Source organism: Lupinus angustifolius, chromosome LG20, assembly GCF_001865875.1.
Source record: "Lupinus angustifolius cultivar Tanjil chromosome LG20, LupAngTanjil_v1.0, whole genome shotgun sequence".
NCBI classification, from domain to species: domain Eukaryota; kingdom Viridiplantae; phylum Streptophyta; class Magnoliopsida; order Fabales; family Fabaceae; genus Lupinus; species Lupinus angustifolius.
The window spans coordinates 21,555,001-21,572,324 of record NC_032028.1 but is presented as its reverse complement, the minus strand read 5'-3'; the positions used below and the strand labels follow the sequence as shown (position 1 = coordinate 21,572,324).

Here is a 17,324-nt window from a genome sequence, read left to right as displayed (position 1 = left end):
TAATTGTTATAGTTTCACCTATCTAATAGTCACCCCATAACGTGGCATATTCCAATATCAAAGACTTCACTAAATATCCATTCAGATGATTCAAGTGGTATATGCTTGATTTTCTTTAAGCAAAGTCTCGAGTTTAAGTCTTGTGGATAAAAAAATATCTGCTGGGAGAGTTAGTCTCACATACCTATGGATGTTCCCGACTCAGACAAAATTACCTCTAATACAAGGATACTTGTAGGAAATCAATAAAACACTAAACTAAATAAACAACATCAACTAAATAGTCAACTATATAGCCATAAATTGGATCACCAACTCTACCAATTCTACTTATTTCTCCAACATATGCTATATAATCTATAACATATGCATATTGGCAAATAGAACTTAACCATTATAATAAGTAACCAAGATGAAAACCAAGTCTATGGCACTTTGCTATATTACATTTATTATGCTTGTAACTTTGATCTCCAATAAAGGATTTGGTGAAGATAGTTCTTGCCTAAACCAGCTAGCACCTTGTTTAAACTACCTCAATGGCACCATAGACCCACCTAATAGTTGCTGTGACCCACTGAAATTAGTGATTGAATCATTACCAGAATGTCTATGTAGTTTTGTAAGCAACAAAGGTGCAAAACAAGGTGAGAATGCTGGTATTAATATCAATGAGGCTCAGAAATTGCCTAGCAAATGTGGCATGCATGTTAATCCATTATCTTGCATCACAAGTATGTTTCCTTCTTACTTGTATATTATTGTGTTTTATTGGTATTGTTATATGGTGAAAGTTATGTATAAAACTTGTAGGGTCTATTTGCGAGTTGGATTTTAGAGGGAAAATAAAAACTTTAAAGTTATCTCATAAGTGTATTTCATGGCTATGAAGTCTTTCATTTATCTTTATTTTCCTTCAAAACTCAACTCACTAATAAACCCTAAGAGTCTAATCAAATCTAATTCATTGATACTCACTTTAGATGTAAAATCATTATCAGGTTTTCCAATTAAACAATTCTAACGTGTTACTGAAGTCAATAATATGACTAATGAATTTAATCATATTTTATCAGAGTTTAAGGAATAAAATGATAAAAAGGTTGAGGGTTTGAATTTCACTTACTACAAATACTAACATTTACTTATAAAAATAATATGACTAGTTCGTATTTTATAGCATTGTTGTGTGAAATAAAATTTGTAAATTTTGAGAACATTTCTTATAGTTTCATCAATCACAAGTGTTGTTTATAATATTCTATAAATAATGCATGCACCCACTTTATAGTTTATAGTGTTTAATTGTGAGTGTTGCTATAAATCATAACTTGCCAGAATATTCCACACATAATTTTCTTGAAATGTTCTCTGTGTCTTATATATTTCAGATTCCCATGGTTCAGTGAACTCAGCAACCAAGTTGATGCACGTGTCTCAGGATCTTATAATGATTTTGGCTTTATCAATTTATTGCACATACATAATCAGTAGAGATTAATTACTAGCTAATGCACCAGATTATATTGTTTTCTCACTCTTCTTATATACATTAGGGTAAACCATGTATGTAATTTATTAATATACATGTTTATTTATTGTTATACTTAGAGCAACCATAATGATTGTTATTCTGACCGTATTTTCACTGACATTATTATTTTATGAATTCTGTTCTTAAATAAGAATGAGGAGAGAGAAATAAGAATAAGGAGATAAAACAAAAAAATGTAGATATTTGGTTCAGAATGAGGTAAGTTGTGAAACCCAAATAAAAATAAAAATGATGTTAGAAAACTTCTTTTTCATTATGAGTTATAATATATTGTAAAATAATGCATAGGACCCAAATAAAAATATTATTTGGCATTATGGTTTTTATACATGGATTTTTAACTAAACATAAGCTCGTGTAGTTTAAGATGAAATTTTAACTAAGGAAATAATAACAGTAACAAGATATAACCTAGTCAGGAATTACGGGATCACAAAACTTTATTTTATGACCTAGTCAGGAATTACAGGATCACAAAACTTTATTTTATGACCTAGACAACAATTATAGGATCATGTAAGATATGGGGAGAAGTTTTCTCAATATACAACCTAATGCTGAGAATTGGAATGGATGTTATGGACCTAATCAAAAGTGGTACTAGAATTAAAATCATGAGTCCTCACCCCCAATAAATCAAAATGAAAATGCCACTAAAGTTGACCATATTAACACTGCTCCTCAAGTCTTAGTTTCTTAGGTCATTATGTTCTTTTTTCTTTGTTAATGTCAAAACATTATACTAGTCAATGATGTCCTTAACCAAATGTACTTTGTATTTTTTACTTCTACTAATGAATGAATTTTTCAACTTATCATATATATCTTTTCTTCATTCTCTATATATCTTTTTTATTGATGTCAAAAAAAGGGGGAGAAAGAAAGAACATATTGATTTTATATGACAATGGGTTGTTTTTAAAACCTTTTTTATTTTTAAACTCTAATACATTAAAAAGAATACATTTTATTTATGAAAATTATGTTCTAAAAGTTGGTAAAATCATATACATGTTTTGGGTCACATGTTTAAGTGAATTCTCTATAATAAATTTAAAACTAAATAAAAAACATCCATATTTTTTTGGTTTTAAATATAAAAAAAATTAGTTATATTTATAATTTCCAATACTATTTTTAATTAAAATACTTTCCCATATATCAATTATTAAACAATGATTATAATTGTTTGCATGTTTTTATTAAACCAGATTAATTAATTAATTAATATTTTTAATATATGTGAAATTAATTAAATTAGTTTATAAAAGAGATATGATAGAATATATATATATATATATATATAAAAAAGGTAACCAATTAATTTTAAATCATTTTATCACATGAAAGTAACATGAACATGCGTTAGTTTCTATATAAAGTCGACACACTTAAAGTTATCAAGGCAACTTTCTCATTATGAAGTTAATTTATGAGAAGAGTATATATATTTGTCATACATAGAGATATCACTTTAACTACCATAATCACCATATAATGATTATAATCTTTCAAAATTAAGAGAGAGCAATAATATCATCCATCATGTCATTAAAAAAATTATTACATCATTTTAATTACATTTCTAATCCATTAATAACAAAAATTTAGTTGGATGAGTTGCAATAATATATTTATTGGTCTAGTGAGGTAAGACCACATTAGATCTCAAAGTCGAGTGTTTGATTTGTAGGAGTGATTGTTGTTAGGAGGGCAGCCACAAACCCCGAAAGAGATTAGTTTCTTATTACCTAAAAAAGTTATGGGATACCTTGGTAGTACAAAAAAATTGTAATATGTACGTATTGCCGATGTAAAGATTTATACTCACTTAACACATCATCCATTTATATTACTTTTTGAAGATGAAAAGTCAATAATGATTAAAAATAAACGATAGATAACACAAAGACAACATATAAAACTCATACATCATGCATACATCTTTTCTCCTATTTATATTGTAATTTGTAAATGTACCAACAAAATATGGATTTCATATGTATATACTATATACTACAATATAAAGTTTTACATTATCACTATTAATTTATTAACCATTATTGACTCTTAAATAAATTAATATAAATCAATAATTGTTCTTTAAAGTTAATAAATTTTAAACTCAAAATATATATTTATGTTCTAACCTCATTTCTTTTGTCTGTTTCATTCTCTCTTCCTCGCAAATTCGCATTTGTTAACATTTCAATTTCAGTTCCTTCTCGAACCTATCAACATTGTTGCTTTCGTTCATTTTGGACCAAGAAAGAGAAAAGTCATATTCTTATTTTTTTATATTTTACTTTTCATAATACAAGTGTATCCCATTTTTTAATATCTTCCTTTGATCTTGTTCAATCCAACTACCCATTTTCAAAGTTTCGATTTTTCTGCTTCAATTTCAATCACAAGACAAGAGGGTATTCAAATTGATTGTTTATCACGTAATCAAGGTAGCTTTTTCGTACCATACATGATTAACATGCATTTTTTGGCTTATTTTGAGTTATCATTTTTTTTATAATGTATTTATTTGTGTTTTTGCAATGAATTTTTATCTTTAATTGCATACATTGATTTGGATCGGTTTTAGGGGTGTCATTTTTATTGTAAACACTGCAGATCTAGGTTTTTCAGAGAAGAATGTTGGATTAGGAACTACCTCTTTTTTTGTTTATGTTTTGTTGTTTGAATTTTAGTTTTGTGTCTTCAAATGTTGAAAGATCAATCATTGTATTGTTGCACACTTAATCTCACTTTTTATGGTTGAATCAATTAGGTTTGTGTTTCTATATGGAATTAGCTACTTCCTGCTGCCTTTTGTTTATTGAGTTACCTTAAAAAATTACCCCGATTTATTAGCTCGGCTAATTCGACAAATAGATCTGTCTCCATAAACAAATTTTATTTGACAATTATTAGGACTTAATAGCATTGTTGAAGTTTCGAATTATGGTTTATTCATTCGATTTATGTTTGCAGGTGAAACAAGAGTACTGTTGTTGGTATACTTGCCTGCTTGGTGCATAAAAGAAAAGCCTATATCCCCTTCAGCCCATGTATTTCCTTGTGTGCAGAATTTGAGAACTAACATCTGTTAGATACAGTCCTCAAATTCGTGCTGCACGTAGAGCATCCTCCACGGTGAAAAATCGTATATACATGGGGGAGTGGATTGTTGGAGCTTTAATCAACCTTTTTGGTAGCATCACCATAAACTTTGGAACCAATCTTCTCAAACTAGGTCATAATGAGGTATGGCACACATCATTTTTTCTATGTATGTTTATTTATTTATTTATTTTTGCAGTGAGGTACAAAATTTCGTTTTGTTAATGTATTCGTTTTCAGATTTCAATTGACATGTTAATTCTTAAAAAATTTACTTGGTTAATATGTCATTTTAACCTCGTATTTATTTAAGCCACACCATTGATTTGGGTTGCAATGATATAGTAAGGACACATTCAGCATGATTTGTTGGATTAGGGACTAATAGGATCTTTAACATTTATGACTGATAATATTAAAGTGAAGCACTAAAACTTATATTTCAACTCCAACCAATTCTATGTTTCAGAATTGTTTACGCTCATGGCACATGGCTTATTTGAATAATCGAATATCCTATTACAATTTCTTGAAAGTTGCAATATCAAATTATATGCGAAATATAAAGAAGTCATGCTATTCTTTTGCAGAGAGAAAGACATTTACTTGGAATCGATGGGTTAAATGGAAAGATCCCTCCGAAGCCTATTGTATGCTTCCAGACTTGGAGAGTTGGTATGGTCTAGTTACATTTATATATTGATTTCTTATATTTCACTTAAGTTGCTGATTCCTAATTTTTTGCAGTGCTTGCGTGATTTTTTATATGCAGGTATTGTATTTTTCTTTCTTGGAAATTGCCTTAATTTCATTTCCTTTGGGTATGCAGCTCAGGTATGTTTTCAATAATATTATTGGTATTTTTAGTCCAACATATAAAGTAATGTTATTATAGCCTGCACTACTTTCATATTTTTGCTCGGTTGGTATAAAATAGTGAAATAAATAAAAATATTACGTGATATGATGGAATCGTTTTGTTTTCTTTCTGATTACCTATTTTCCTGTGTGCTTTGCAGTCACTTCTTGCAGCCCTGGGATCCGTTCAGTTTGTATCAAACATTGCCTTTGCTTACTTTGTCTTGCACAAAATGGTGGCAGTCAAGTATGACAGATCTGAATTGAGATTACCGTTTCCCTTTTGTTTTTCCCCCAATATTATTCTGATGATGTGAATTCTTCTGGCCTAATCTTCGGCTTTTTGTCAGGGTATTGGTTGCTACAGCTTTTATTGTTCTCGGAAACACTTTTTTAGTCGCCTTTGGCAATCATCAATCACCTGGTATGCTGTTTTACTTAGTGCAGTTAAATCTCTATTTTAATTCGATCCGGGGAAAATAGCATTAATTAGTCGGATAGATAGTGCTTTAGACATTATCAAATATTTTCTGAATTGAATAGTTGACTCTACCTTAAATTCAGCAAACTGGTGACCTAGATATACTAAGCTTTCATATGTGCCGGATAGGAAGGAGCATCTATTACTCTTTTCGAGGAACTTCATTTGAACTAATTACGTTCTCTATGTTCACTCAGTGGTGCAGACTGCAGATTAATTTGTGGTTAACTTCTTGCATTTCAGTTTATACACCAGAACAGTTGGCAGAGAAATATACCAATTCTGCGTTCCTTCTGTACCTTCTCGCATTGATCTTTATTGTTGCCTTGCATCACACCATTTACAAGTAAAGAGTTGTATTTAGTAAGTTATTTGTGAGCTTAATCAAAACAAGTTTTCTTCTTTATGATTAACATGCGGAATATGCAGGAGAGGAGAACTTCTACTCGCAGTATCCGGACATGACCTCAAATCCTATTGGAACATGCTACTACCCTTTTCGTATGCTGTAGTTTCAGGTGCTGTAGGTTCATGCTCAGTGTTGTTTGCCAAATCTCTGTGAGTCATCGGCTAAATATATTCTTTTTGCTTTTTAACACAATAGCCATATACTTTACGCCTAATGACAACTTTTTGGCAGTTCTAACCTCCTACGGCTCGCCATGTCCAATGGCTATCAGTTGCACAGCTGGTTCACATACTGCATGCTTCTTTTATTTCTTAGTACAGCTGGATTTTGGGTAAGACTTATTTTCGGGGTGGAGGTTTTGGCTAAAGCTTTATCAATGTCCGCAGATGTTTTTATCCGAAAAACTTCTTTGAATTAATTTATGATTAATGTGAATGTTAATCCAATCTATTCATATGTGTGCAGATGACCAGATTGAACGAAGGGTTGTCCTTGTTTGATGCAATTCTTATTGTTCCCATGTTTCAAATAGCATGGACCCTCTTCTCAATCTGCACAGGATTTATATATTTTCAAGAATATCAGGTACTTTCCCCAATCACATTATTGACAATGACGATACGTAATGAAATTTCAACTTACTAGTTGATGGCATGGACTCACTTCATTATATCTTTTAGAAAATATATTCATATGAAAACATCATAGGGACAGGGTTCAACATACAAAATCATGCTTATATTAGATTATGTAACATGGATTGTTACATATCTTACTTCTTTGTACATTTTCTGACTTGTGTAGAACATAGTATTTAATAGTGGCAAATTATGCAATATGGTTGCATTGCATGGTGGAGCATGATGCAAACATGTGAGGTATTCAACCATAGAACCCAAAAATGAATTGATAACTCACCTAAAAGGTCTACGAAAACAGATTTGAGAAATGTAGACTCGTTGATTATTGAGAACCAAAAAACTAAGTGCAGGTCGAGTGCTGCAAAAGACGATTCTTTGATGTATTTGAAATTAGTTAAAGAAGAACAATAATAGAAAACTCTCGAGGTTTTCTATACTGATGCAAAGGTGACATAAACTTATTGTTTCAGCCTTAAAGAGGCTTTTTCTGTCCTTGCATAAAAACTCTATTAGTTAAAAGTCATGGCCTTCTTAAAGGCAAGTTTGAATTGAATATTGTAAGTTTTCTCAGTCATGGTACAGTTGAAATTGGTTGCATTTCTTAGGACTGGTTATTTTACCATGAATGTTTTTTACTTTTATTTATTAGTTTAATAGGGGTAAAAATTGTGAAGAACATAAACTTGACTACTAGTCTGCAAAACTTTCGGAATTTTTGATGCTGTTATCAATACTATTCTCTGAAGTTTCTGAAGTATTATTACTTTGCTGAACGACGAATGTGTTTCGATAATGAATTTAGGTGTCATACAAACTTATCTTCCTGAAAGCAGGTATTTGACGCATTAAGGACTACAATGTTCATAATTGGAATGATGTGTGTGTTCATTGGCATTTCTTTGCTGGCACCTGATGAATCGAAAGGTATTATGAATTTGTAATTATTATGTTTTACGGTTTTTACTTAATCCAAGGGATGCAGAGGATAATATGTGACTTGCACTGAAAAGTTGCAGGTGCTGATACTAAGGAAAGTGCTTCAGATTCTTTGGTGTCTCCTACCATTTCAAAAGAAGTGAACAGGTAAATTTGTAGCTCGCCGTATGACATGAAAACCGAGAACAAGTATTATTAGTCCCGACATTTGCATATCTATAAGACATTATACATTTATGCTGTCGATTAGTTTCAACCTCATCATATCTAATATAAAAAAACTGTTAAGCTTCTATTATATTCTTTTTAACTTTGATCTTCCAAACCAGAAAAGGATCCATCGAAATTCATTGACAGAATTGTGCATGACTGTATATTTCCTGTTCTGTTTTTCTTTTCCTTAGCTTTGTTTCTCCATTTTCGTTACACATATGCTCGTTGTTTCGATGACTAACCAATGCTATTACCATTTATCTTTATTACAGGTTAGCGTCTTCTGAAGACATACAAAACATAGACGCGAGATCATTTGTGAAAGGAATGCTGATAAAGATTACAGATATATTGGTGAAGGCAAAGGTATTACTAGTTACATTAACGTTACGGTTGGACTTGGATAGATCATATAATAGAAGCTTTGTCAATGCTTTGCCAATGAACATGATTTACGATAGAGCATTATGGTATCGTTCGATCCATATAGCCGATCTTACCTGGTGGGATAAAGACTTGGTTGTAGTTGTAATGTTGGACTTGGATGGCCATAAGATTTGATAAGTAACAATCCGATCCTCTATTTTTTTCCCCTTGCAGACTTCTTGTGCATTACATCTTGGATTCGGGGAAGACACCATTAATGCATCCTCAGTCCTTGTGATGCCAATGATGTCATCAAGAATGAATGGATTTAGAGGTTCCGGGCTCGACCGAGCACGGATTTTGACCATGAGAAATTCTTCGGGTTGGAGTAAGATCCCTGTGGATGAAGATGGTGGAAAATTGCTTGAAACTAGTCCACTTGTCCTTCCAAGCCCTTGATAGTAGTAGGTAGCCCTATAGGATGTTCCAGTACCTGAATTTTTTTGAGTTTTATCTTATGTTTTCCCTTTAATGATTGAATCAATTGAGATAAAAAACCATTATTCAATTATTTGGTATGTTGAGCAAAGGAAGAGGACACAAAAAATAGGTGTATATTGTATATACATATTGTAAATTTGTGCTTGTATATTTGTAAAGATTAGAGACAGATTTTGTCATGGAACTACTCTGGCCTTTGGTGTTTTTATATTTACATAAAACTTATATATTTGTTTCAGAACATAAAGGTAGAGAAGAGTGTCTTAGACTTTTTTTGGTTTCCAACATGTCTCCTCACACTGGAGGCAATCCTATCCAAGTTGGGAATATCCACAGGTACGTGGGGCTAACTCTCCCAGCGGACGGACATTTTTTTATCCACAAGATTCGAATCTGAGACCTTGTTTAAGAGGAAATAAACATGTACTACTTGAACCAACGCTCATTGGGAGTGTTTAGAGTTTTGATTTAATTGTTAAGAAATAAGCTCAAACTTAAGAAAAATATATAAATTAATCTAATATTAATGGATGAAATTTTTATTCCATTGTTTAGGAATCAACTCAAATTTAAAAAAGTTATTAGTTCTTGTTATTGATATGAAGACCTTGTGGATCAATATTAACTAAATATATAAGTGTTATATGAGTTGTATAAGAAAAACTTAACATTAAAAATATTTTAGTAATTATTATTTTAATAGCTGAATACTTTTTGAGTGTGTTTGAAATATTTTAATTATTATTACTATTTCAATACATTTATTTTTTGCAAATTGTAATATTTGAACGGTAAATTGTAATGATTATATATATATATATATATATATATTTATACTATTTATAAAACCAAAATACGAATATAATTATTTGCATAATATACTTCTAATTTCCTATTTTGCTCTTAATATTTTTTATTTTATACAAAAAAAATCATATATAATCCAATAGCAATCTTATAAAATTATATAATGATATATACTCAAATAAGATATGAAATTGAATATCAATACCAATAAATAAAAAATGGGTGGAAAATAAGACAAGTTAATTATGCATTAGTGATATTATGTATTTTTAGTAAAAAATAAAACATAAACAATACATAATCTACTATTTATTTATATTATTGGTTTTTTAATTTTGTGAATAATTAATGATAATTGATAGTGTATATATATTTTTTCCTCTTTACGACAAAAAAAAATGAAATGATGAATACGTTTTTAATGTATGATGAAATTGAAAATAATTATGGTGTGGTATGTGTGCAGTTTTTTGATTGAGAAGGAAGATGGTGTTTAGGGTTTAGAAAAGTGCAAAAAGATTTGATGATAATAATGAAGATGTTGAAGAAGTTGATGATATTGAAGAAGAGTGATCTCGGCTAAATATATTCTTTTTGCTTTTTAACACAATAGCCATATACTTTACGCCTAATGACAACTTTTTGGCAGTTCTAACCTCCTACGGCTCGCCATGTCCAATGGCTATCAGTTGCACAGCTGGTTCACATACTGCATGCTTCTTTTATTTCTTAGTACAGCTGGATTTTGGGTAAGACTTATTTTCGGGGTGGAGGTTTTGGCTAAAGCTTTATCAATGTCCGCAGATGTTTTTATCCGAAAAACTTCTTTGAATTAATTTATGATTAATGTGAATGTTAATCCAATCTATTCATATGTGTGCAGATGACCAGATTGAACGAAGGGTTGTCCTTGTTTGATGCAATTCTTATTGTTCCCATGTTTCAAATAGCATGGACCCTCTTCTCAATCTGCACAGGATTTATATATTTTCAAGAATATCAGGTACTTTCCCCAATCACATTATTGACAATGACGATACGTAATGAAATTTCAACTTACTAGTTGATGGCATGGACTCACTTCATTATATCTTTTAGAAAATATATTCATATGAAAACATCATAGGGACAGGGTTCAACATACAAAATCATGCTTATATTAGATTATGTAACATGGATTGTTACATATCTTACTTCTTTGTACATTTTCTGACTTGTGTAGAACATAGTATTTAATAGTGGCAAATTATGCAATATGGTTGCATTGCATGGTGGAGCATGATGCAAACATGTGAGGTATTCAACCATAGAACCCAAAAATGAATTGATAACTCACCTAAAAGGTCTACGAAAACAGATTTGAGAAATGTAGACTCGTTGATTATTGAGAACCAAAAAACTAAGTGCAGGTCGAGTGCTGCAAAAGACGATTCTTTGATGTATTTGAAATTAGTTAAAGAAGAACAATAATAGAAAACTCTCGAGGTTTTCTATACTGATGCAAAGGTGACATAAACTTATTGTTTCAGCCTTAAAGAGGCTTTTTCTGTCCTTGCATAAAAACTCTATTAGTTAAAAGTCATGGCCTTCTTAAAGGCAAGTTTGAATTGAATATTGTAAGTTTTCTCAGTCATGGTACAGTTGAAATTGGTTGCATTTCTTAGGACTGGTTATTTTACCATGAATGTTTTTTACTTTTATTTATTAGTTTAATAGGGGTAAAAATTGTGAAGAACATAAACTTGACTACTAGTCTGCAAAACTTTCGGAATTTTTGATGCTGTTATCAATACTATTCTCTGAAGTTTCTGAAGTATTATTACTTTGCTGAACGACGAATGTGTTTCGATAATGAATTTAGGTGTCATACAAACTTATCTTCCTGAAAGCAGGTATTTGACGCATTAAGGACTACAATGTTCATAATTGGAATGATGTGTGTGTTCATTGGCATTTCTTTGCTGGCACCTGATGAATCGAAAGGTATTATGAATTTGTAATTATTATGTTTTACGGTTTTTACTTAATCCAAGGGATGCAGAGGATAATATGTGACTTGCACTGAAAAGTTGCAGGTGCTGATACTAAGGAAAGTGCTTCAGATTCTTTGGTGTCTCCTACCATTTCAAAAGAAGTGAACAGGTAAATTTGTAGCTCGCCGTATGACATGAAAACCGAGAACAAGTATTATTAGTCCCGACATTTGCATATCTATAAGACATTATACATTTATGCTGTCGATTAGTTTCAACCTCATCATATCTAATATAAAAAAACTGTTAAGCTTCTATTATATTCTTTTTAACTTTGATCTTCCAAACCAGAAAAGGATCCATCGAAATTCATTGACAGAATTGTGCATGACTGTATATTTCCTGTTCTGTTTTTCTTTTCCTTAGCTTTGTTTCTCCATTTTCGTTACACATATGCTCGTTGTTTCGATGACTAACCAATGCTATTACCATTTATCTTTATTACAGGTTAGCGTCTTCTGAAGACATACAAAACATAGACGCGAGATCATTTGTGAAAGGAATGCTGATAAAGATTACAGATATATTGGTGAAGGCAAAGGTATTACTAGTTACATTAACGTTACGGTTGGACTTGGATAGATCATATAATAGAAGCTTTGTCAATGCTTTGCCAATGAACATGATTTACGATAGAGCATTATGGTATCGTTCGATCCATATAGCCGATCTTACCTGGTGGGATAAAGACTTGGTTGTAGTTGTAATGTTGGACTTGGATGGCCATAAGATTTGATAAGTAACAATCCGATCCTCTATTTTTTTCCCCTTGCAGACTTCTTGTGCATTACATCTTGGATTCGGGGAAGACACCATTAATGCATCCTCAGTCCTTGTGATGCCAATGATGTCATCAAGAATGAATGGATTTAGAGGTTCCGGGCTCGACCGAGCACGGATTTTGACCATGAGAAATTCTTCGGGTTGGAGTAAGATCCCTGTGGATGAAGATGGTGGAAAATTGCTTGAAACTAGTCCACTTGTCCTTCCAAGCCCTTGATAGTAGTAGGTAGCCCTATAGGATGTTCCAGTACCTGAATTTTTTTGAGTTTTATCTTATGTTTTCCCTTTAATGATTGAATCAATTGAGATAAAAAACCATTATTCAATTATTTGGTATGTTGAGCAAAGGAAGAGGACACAAAAAATAGGTGTATATTGTATATACATATTGTAAATTTGTGCTTGTATATTTGTAAAGATTAGAGACAGATTTTGTCATGGAACTACTCTGGCCTTTGGTGTTTTTATATTTACATAAAACTTATATATTTGTTTCAGAACATAAAGGTAGAGAAGAGTGTCTTAGACTTTTTTTGGTTTCCAACATGTCTCCTCACACTGGAGGCAATCCTATCCAAGTTGGGAATATCCACAGGTACGTGGGGCTAACTCTCCCAGCGGACGGACATTTTTTTATCCACAAGATTCGAATCTGAGACCTTGTTTAAGAGGAAATAAACATGTACTACTTGAACCAACGCTCATTGGGAGTGTTTAGAGTTTTGATTTAATTGTTAAGAAATAAGCTCAAACTTAAGAAAAATATATAAATTAATCTAATATTAATGGATGAAATTTTTATTCCATTGTTTAGGAATCAACTCAAATTTAAAAAAGTTATTAGTTCTTGTTATTGATATGAAGACCTTGTGGATCAATATTAACTAAATATATAAGTGTTATATGAGTTGTATAAGAAAAACTTAACATTAAAAATATTTTAGTAATTATTATTTTAATAGCTGAATACTTTTTGAGTGTGTTTGAAATATTTTAATTATTATTACTATTTCAATACATTTATTTTTTGCAAATTGTAATATTTGAACGGTAAATTGTAATGATTATATATATATATATATATATATATTTATACTATTTATAAAACCAAAATACGAATATAATTATTTGCATAATATACTTCTAATTTCCTATTTTGCTCTTAATATTTTTTATTTTATACAAAAAAAATCATATATAATCCAATAGCAATCTTATAAAATTATATAATGATATATACTCAAATAAGATATGAAATTGAATATCAATACCAATAAATAAAAAATGGGTGGAAAATAAGACAAGTTAATTATGCATTAGTGATATTATGTATTTTTAGTAAAAAATAAAACATAAACAATACATAATCTACTATTTATTTATATTATTGGTTTTTTAATTTTGTGAATAATTAATGATAATTGATAGTGTATATATATTTTTTCCTCTTTACGACAAAAAAAATGAAATGATGAATACGTTTTTAATGTATGATGAAATTGAAAATAATTATGGTGTGGTATGTGTGCAGTTTTTTGATTGAGAAGGAAGATGGTGTTTAGGGTTTAGAAAAGTGCAAAAAGATTTGATGATAATAATGAAGATGTTGAAGAAGTTGATGATATTGAAGAAGAGTGATCCTAATATATTATATAGATTAACTACTTTCTCTCGTTTCAACCACACTGTTAATAACACCTTAACCCTTCTTCTTCCTATTCCTATAAAACTATATTCACTTTCACCACGCCCCTTCTTCTTCAATCTTACTTCTAATTACCGATTTTATGGTATTCTTTTTATTATTACTACTTTCCATTCCTTAATTTTCTCATTTTTTTAATTGATTTGTTGTTGTTGTTGTTGTTATTATTGTTATTGTTATTGTTGGTGTATTTTACAGGCACTAGTTACTTGAGTGTTGGAAGCATTTTAGGTTTGTCAGTTGCATCCACATCGGTTATAGCTCATTCCATGGATGGTTAGTTGCATATCTCTTATCCGCCGTTTGCGAGTTGAGTTTTGGTGGGGAGGGAAATGGAATGACTATCAAGCTTTCCCTTCCTTCCCACACCCAGAATCAACTCGCTAAGGGTTAGTTTGGGGATTGGATTTTGGACGGGAAAGAAGGGAAATAAATGATTTGAGACCCATCTTACAAGTATATTTCATGGTTTCCAAGTCTTCCATTTCTCTTCCTTCTGCTCCAAAATCCAACTCCTCAGCTAACCCTAAGAGTCTGTTTGTAAGTTGACTTTTAGAGGAGAAAAAGAGAAATGAAAGGTTTCTCAGAAGCCTTCCATTTTTTCTTTTTTCTCCTCTAAACTCAACTCGCAAACGTACCCTTAGCTTCTGCTTGTGAGTTGTGTTTTAGAGGAGAACGGAGGGAAATTGAAAATTTAAGAGCTATGAAATACACTTTATGAGATTACTCTGAAGCCTTTCCTTCTTTCCTCTCAAGAACATAATTCGCGATCAGACCCTTATTTGTTGTTATTTTCTTAGAAACTCCCCTTTTATTTGAATAATAACTTCAGTATCTTACTTATTTCCATCAAGAGTAGCTGGGGATGCTATGGTGGATCATTCTTATAATGACTCACACGACATTTCGGAAGAAGAAGAAGGAGAGATTGTTCTGAACTTGTGGAAATTGTCTACCAAAGTCTGGCTCCCTCTTCTTTTCTTTCTTACAATCTTCACAAACTTGGGTGATCCAATTCCTATGTTATTCCTTAAAATTACTCTGTTCCTCCTCACCACAAACCCTAATCCTTTCTCTGTTTATGTTTTTGTTGATAAGGTCAGATACCGCGTTAATAATTTCACTAACTATAAACAATGCTGTATACCTTAATATGTTGATTGCTATTCCTTGTATTGCAGCTGTGCAAACAATGTATGCGCCAGGAAACTCAATTTCTTAATGCAAAGGTTAGTGGTCATCCGTATCTTTCAATACCTTATCATTGAACATGATTGGCGTCGTTCGACCCATGTGACCGACTCCACCTAATTGTTGTTGTATATTACGCGGCTATGTAATAAGACTAACATAAGTTTATAATAAACTGATAGAATGGTTGAATTTCCTTTGCTGTTCATGTGTTACTTAATCATACATTTTTTAAGATACTGCAGACTGGGGTTGAGGTTGGGACTGGTCTGCAGCCTTATGAAGTCAAATTGGGGGAACTCATAAGTTAGCACCACCTAACTATAACCTTGCATGACCAATATTGCTATGATGCAGTGTTTTAAATTGTGGTTCATGTCGCGGTTGCAATGATCGTTATGGTTACTGCAATTGTGGTCATTGCGATGCAGATTGCAACTGTTGTGGTGTGCATTATTTTGTAATTAAAAAATAGTTTTGAATTCGATGTGATCCAATGCAAACTGATGCGGCTCGATGTGGCCTGATGCGACCCAACTGTGGTTCGATGCGGTTGCAGTGTACCCAGATGCAGCCACATCATTGCGATTCAGTGTCACACCGCAATTGCGGTTGTGGCAGTCCCCACAACTGCGTTATTGCGGCTGCATCACGTGATATGGTCCACAAATTGACTCACTGATATGATGTATTGTTATTACTGTGTCTGTTTTTTGCTCTAGATCAACCACTTCAGTATATTATTATCCCTGCAGTCTTTTAGTTTAATATTTAGCTCTTTGGTGGTGACTACATTGTTTGGCAATATGACAATTTGCTATCCATATTTATGTATTGACTGTTATGATTTCTGTCAAGTATTTCCTCACTATAGAGTTTAAGTGATATAGAAAAGGAATATCAAAATTTCCGAAGTAATATTGTGTACATTGACATATAGGTTCTGCTCCTTGGTAGAACAAATATAATATTTGATTTATAATCTGTCATGTGCATAGTTTATGTATTTTGATTTTCACTCATCTCAATGTCTTGGAACACTTTGGCTGGGTGATAATTTCCTTTAACAAGTGTTGATCCTTTTATATGCAGTCATTATATGCCAACAAAGTTGAAGTTCAAGATTATAAGTTTCTTTGTGTTGCTGATATTGAAGTAAGAGGTCAAAAGTTCACTTTGGTTGGAATTCTTGGTACTTGGTGGACTTTACCACATTTACCATCTTGGGAAGGATTTTCTTTTGTAAGAAATAGACTTTTGAAGCATCTTAGTGAAAAAAACGAGCCAGGTAACTTGCTATTTTGAAATTATTACAAGTCCTCCTATGTTGAAGTCTCAAGTTCTTGTCATTTTAGCTATTGTTTCTTCCAAAGGGTTGTTCATTTAGAGCTTCAAAAAGTGATCTTCAGATTCTGTATGATAGTTTTTTATTTTAATAAATTTTAATGTAATGTCGATTAATATTGAATGTGTTTACATCAAGTTTGTACTGCTTATCAATTCGTATCCACATAATATAAGAATGATAAGGATAATACACTCATGGGGTGGTAGAACCACACACAATCGAGTAATGATTATCACTTATGATGCTTATACTTATTTTTTCAATGAACTAGGTGCTAAACTTTCTAAAAGTTAGCTTAAAAGAAATTACAATTTGAAGAACTAGTAGTGTGTCTAATGGAGTGGTCTAAGAGCCTTTAAATACTTTTTTGGTACTAGCTTCTG

At 31.5% G+C, this 17,324-nt stretch overlaps 4 protein-coding genes across 9 annotated transcripts; all 4 read left to right on the top strand.

The window, feature by feature from the left end:
* On the top strand, window positions 400-1,512 carry LOC109335838 (lipid transfer-like protein VAS). Its single transcript, XM_019572054.1, has 2 exons — window positions 400-734; window positions 1,392-1,512. The coding sequence occupies exons 1-2, from the start codon at window positions 413-415 to the stop codon at window positions 1,499-1,501; spliced, it is 432 nt and encodes a 143-aa protein (XP_019427599.1). The 5' UTR covers window positions 400-412; the 3' UTR covers window positions 1,502-1,512.
* On the top strand, window positions 3,760-9,289 carry LOC109335837 (probable magnesium transporter NIPA8). Of its 3 annotated transcripts, none has more exons than XM_019572052.1 (14): window positions 3,760-3,978; window positions 4,541-4,813; window positions 5,260-5,344; window positions 5,442-5,503; window positions 5,689-5,774; window positions 5,878-5,951; window positions 6,252-6,354; window positions 6,438-6,566; window positions 6,649-6,748; window positions 6,883-7,002; window positions 7,892-7,982; window positions 8,069-8,141; window positions 8,480-8,573; window positions 8,808-9,289. In XM_019572052.1, exons 2-14 carry the CDS (start codon window positions 4,721-4,723, stop codon window positions 9,030-9,032), a joined length of 1,335 nt encoding a protein of 444 aa, XP_019427597.1. In that variant the 5' UTR covers window positions 3,760-3,978; window positions 4,541-4,720; the 3' UTR covers window positions 9,033-9,289. The 3 variants fall into 3 exon arrangements, with proteins under 3 accessions (XP_019427597.1, XP_019427598.1, XP_019427596.1); XM_019572053.1 differs by having other exon boundaries at window positions 3,760-4,011; window positions 8,075-8,141; XM_019572051.1 differs by having other exon boundaries at window positions 3,760-4,011.
* Window positions 10,313-17,050, top strand: LOC109335835. Of its 3 annotated transcripts, none has more exons than XM_019572047.1 (6): window positions 10,313-10,330; window positions 14,301-14,487; window positions 14,601-14,678; window positions 15,262-15,500; window positions 15,584-15,631; window positions 16,686-17,050. In XM_019572047.1, the coding sequence occupies exons 1-6, from the start codon at window positions 10,328-10,330 to the stop codon at window positions 16,896-16,898; spliced, it is 768 nt and encodes a 255-aa protein (XP_019427592.1). In that variant the 5' UTR covers window positions 10,313-10,327; the 3' UTR covers window positions 16,899-17,050. The 3 variants fall into 3 exon arrangements, with proteins under 3 accessions (XP_019427592.1, XP_019427593.1, XP_019427590.1); XM_019572048.1 differs by lacking the exon at window positions 10,313-10,330 and adding an exon at window positions 14,194-14,211; XM_019572045.1 differs by lacking the exon at window positions 10,313-10,330 and having other exon boundaries at window positions 14,226-14,487.
* On the top strand, window positions 10,490-13,171 carry LOC109335836 (probable magnesium transporter NIPA8). Of its 2 annotated transcripts, none has more exons than XM_019572050.1 (6): window positions 10,490-10,630; window positions 10,765-10,884; window positions 11,774-11,864; window positions 11,957-12,023; window positions 12,362-12,455; window positions 12,690-13,171. In XM_019572050.1, the coding sequence occupies exons 1-6, from the start codon at window positions 10,553-10,555 to the stop codon at window positions 12,912-12,914; spliced, it is 675 nt and encodes a 224-aa protein (XP_019427595.1). In that variant the 5' UTR covers window positions 10,490-10,552; the 3' UTR covers window positions 12,915-13,171. The 2 variants fall into 2 exon arrangements, with proteins under 2 accessions (XP_019427595.1, XP_019427594.1); XM_019572049.1 differs by having other exon boundaries at window positions 11,951-12,023.